Genomic DNA, 3,639 nt, shown 5'->3' on the forward strand with positions numbered 1-3,639 from the left:
CATAACCTTCCTGAACCTATCAAACCAGGCCCGATGGGATTGCTTCAACCCATAAAGCGACTTCTTGAGCCTACACACCTTACCTACTGTCTGGTTTGTGCCAAACCCTGATGGAACCTCCATGTACACCTCCTCCAACAAATCACCATGAAGAAATGCATTCTTCACATCGAGTTGATGTAACTTCCATCCACCATTCACTGCCAGGGAGACCAGTGTCCTCACTGTGCTCATCTTTTCCACGGATGCAAAGGTCTCATCATAGTCAATGCCATAGGTCTGACTGTACCCCTTCGCTACCAATCGAGCCTTGTAGCGCTCAACCAGACCCTCTGGATTCTGCTTTACTGTGAAAACCCACTTGCATCCGACAACTTTCTTGCCTGGTGGTAGTGACACAAGTTCCCAGATTTTGTTCTTGCGGAGGGCACTGAGCTCTTCTAGCATGGCTACTTTCCATTTTGAATCTTCTTTAGCAACCTGCCAACATTTAGGAATAGAGACAGTGTCTAATGATGCAATGAATGCTCCATGTACAGGTGATATGTGTGAGTAAGAGACAAACTGGGCAATATCATGTGGAAAACCATACCAGTCGAGAGGAATGCCCGCATTCTCGCGAATAGTCCGCCTTACCGGTAAGGGAGTAGGAGGAGTAGAGAGAGGAATCATATCACCTGTGTATTCTGGGTCTGAGGTGGATGGTGAAATTGTCTCAAGAATCGGAGTAGGCAGGGACAAGGGACTTGGCATAGGTGATACTGTAGACACAGCTCCCTCATTTTGCTTTGTTCTCCTAACATACGCTTCACGGTATCTCGACTCCCCCTGAGCCTGAGTTCTGCCACCTTCGGACTCATTCCTCTCAATTATCGGCTCGACCACAGCCGAATCCTCTTTTTCTGGCTCAATTACAGACGAATTCTCAATAATTGGGCAACCAATACCAGCTACACTCACCATCCTTCTCTCACCATCATTACTACTCTCCCCCTCTCGCCTCATACCTCCTGTATCGAGCGAGTCTCCAAAGGGTGATGTGTCCTCTGAGGAGTAGTATGGTTCGAGCTCTCGAAATGTAACATCCATACTCACAAATAGTCTCTTCTCCACAGGGCTCCAGCATACATACCCCTTTTGAGTACCCGAGTACCCAACAAAGATGCACTTCACAGCCCTTGGATCCAATTTTCTGACATTTGGTCTGTTGTCTTGCACAAAGCACACACAGCCAAAGGTTTTGAGAGGAAGAATATCTTTATTCTTACCTTTCAACATCTCCATCGGGGACTTCCAATCTAGCACCCGCGAGGGTACCCTATTGATCAAGTAGACTGCTGTCAGAACTGCTTGGCTCCACAAGTACTTTGAAACTTTTATCGAAATCATCATACTCCGAGTTACCTCAAGTAGATGCCTATTCTTCCGTTATGCTACCCCATTCTGCTCTGGTGTGTACGGGCACGTGGTTTGATGTTGTATTCCCTGAGATGACAAGTACTCTCCAAATGCCCTGTTGGTGTACTCTGTCCCATTGTCAGACCTCAATACCTTCACAACTGCACCGTATTGAGTCTGCATCTCTTTGTGAAAATCTTTGAAGCAAGCAAACACATCACTCTTGTTTTTCATCAAATAAATCCAAGTCGCACGAGAAAAACAATCAATAAAAGAAACAAAATATCTAAATCCATTCACAGTAGTTGTGGGACAAGGTCCCCATACATCAGAGTGAATCAAATTAAAACTACAAGAACTTCTACCCAGAGCTAGCATAAGAGCTCCTAGTATGTTTGCCTAACTCACATGCATCACACACCAGTGTTCCTTTATTGGCCTTTTCAAACAAAGACGGATACAACCTACTCAAAACAAGAAATGAAGGATGACCTAAGCGCCTATGATGGAGCAGCAGTAAGTCCTCCACACTTCTTTCAACTCCTTCAGCACTCTCTACTATAGATGAGAGGGCCAAGTCCATACCCTTTCTATCCATGTACCATAGCCCGCTATCCCAAGTGCCAATCCCAAGCCGCCTTCCTGTCCCCTTCTCTTGGAAGATCACCTTAGGAATATCAAACACAACAACACAGTTTAGTTGTAATATAATGGCACTTATGGATAAGAGATTCACTGGAAAAGAAGGAGCATGCAAGACATTAGACAAAGTCAAAGAGTTGGTACATTTCACGGTACCCTTACCAACTACGGGCTGAGCCGTACCATCGGCAGTCTGAGTGCTCTCTGGGACTGCTAGGCGAGTATAGAAAGAAAACTCCCCAACAGCACCAGGCACATGGCGAGATGCACCAGAGTCAACTATCCAATCTGGTGATCTCGTGGTGGGTATAGAGGCTAGAGCAAAGGTATCATGAGTACCTGTAGCTGTGTGGGCAAGAGAAGCAAAGTTACCCCTGGAAGAAGTAGAGGTAGACGCATCATCTCTCACACTCTCCCCATCACATGTCAACTTCTGCTTGCTTCTGAGCCCCTGAGAATAGGCCTCCACGAGTGCTTGATCCTCCTCGGTAAGTTCCCCACCGGCTTCTTCTTCCTCCTCTGCAACCATCAGATGTGCTCGGTTGCCCCCTCTTCCACCTCTCCGACCTCCACGGCCGCGACCACGACTCCCAAACTACCCCCTCCCACCTGTGTTTCTCTCCTTTGGTGGTTTAGGGCAAGCCTGTTTCAGGTGACCTACCTCACCACAATTGTAGCACTGTTGAGTCTCGCCTCTGTACCCTGTGTTACCCGAGTTAGAGACCGCTAGTGCTGACTTCACTCCTGGAAGTCCTCCTGTCCCAGCCTGTAGCCTCATCCGGCTTTCCTCCTGTATCATGGCTGAGACTGCCTCTGCAAGTGAGGGAATCCTATTCCCGCTCAGCAACATAGCCACCCTCTGCTCAAATGCTGGCGCTAGATGCTTGAGGAACAACATAGTTCTATCCTCCATGGATGCCTCTCTCTCAGAACATGTAGGGTGTGAGCAACATGGTCGGACCCTATAATGATCATGCTCTAACCATAAGCGTTCCAGCTCTATGGCATATTCCTGCACGGTCTTCGCCCCTTGTACCACATCCGAGATCTCCCCCTTGATCTGGTACACCCTCATGATATTCCCCACACCATCATAAGTTCTTTTCAACTTGTCCCAGACATCCTGTACCTTTTCTAAGCCATCCACAGTGTCTGCAATAGACGATGGCAACGAGCTCAGAAGCCAGATGTACACCTGCATGTGAGTGGCCTTCCACTCATCTCTACCCGGTGCATCCTCCATTAAGGATGGTGAGTGTAGGTGGTATTGGTTGCCCAATTATTGAGAATTCGCCTGTAATTGAGCCAGAAAAGGAGGATTTGGCTGTGGTCGAGCCGATAATTGAGAGGAATGAGTCCGAAGGTGGCAGAACTCAGGCTCAGGGGGAGTCGAGATACCGTGAAGTGTATGTTAGGAGAACAAAGCAGAATGAGGGAGCTGTGCCTACAGTATCACCTATGCCAAGTCCCTTGTCCCCAGTCAAGTATCCTTCTAGATTCTTCCCTACTAGAGTGTACCTCACTCGACGTGACCAACTCAGATACTTCTTTGGCCCATTGAGTTTCGTATCAATAGGTGGAAGATCCAACCTATGCTGC

The 3,639-nt window shown here is 47.7% G+C and overlaps 1 protein-coding gene across 3 annotated transcripts; it reads right to left on the reverse strand.

Annotated features, from left to right (window-relative positions):
• Positions 1-906: 906 nt before the first annotated feature.
• LOC144554299 (uncharacterized) lies at positions 907-3,278 on the reverse strand. Of its 3 annotated transcripts, none has more exons than XM_078302622.1 (2): positions 2,203-3,278; positions 907-2,065 (listed from the first exon to the last, which is right to left on the reverse strand). In XM_078302622.1, the coding sequence occupies exons 1-2, from the start codon at positions 2,567-2,569 to the stop codon at positions 2,010-2,012; spliced, it is 423 nt and encodes a 140-aa protein (XP_078158748.1). In that variant the 5' UTR covers positions 2,570-3,278; the 3' UTR covers positions 907-2,009. The 3 variants fall into 2 exon arrangements, 1 of the variants encoding a protein (XP_078158748.1); XR_013511596.1 differs by having other exon boundaries at positions 2,380-3,278.
• Between the last annotated feature and the right edge of the window lie 361 nt (positions 3,279-3,639).

This window comes from Carex rostrata, chromosome 5 (assembly GCF_964058835.1).
Source record: "Carex rostrata chromosome 5, lpCarRost1.2, whole genome shotgun sequence".
Taxonomy (NCBI): domain Eukaryota; kingdom Viridiplantae; phylum Streptophyta; class Magnoliopsida; order Poales; family Cyperaceae; genus Carex; species Carex rostrata.

Excerpts from the sequence above, each read along its gene's own strand:
- LOC144554299 (XM_078302622.1), bottom strand. The coding sequence starts at position 2,569 with ATGGTTGCAGAGGAGGAAGAAGAAGCCGGTGGGGAACTTACCGAGGAG. Across the intron at positions 2,066-2,202 it reads TACGGCTCAGCCCGTAGTTG|GTGATCTTCCAAGAGAAGGG; the intron begins GTAAGGGTACCG and ends GATATTCCTAAG.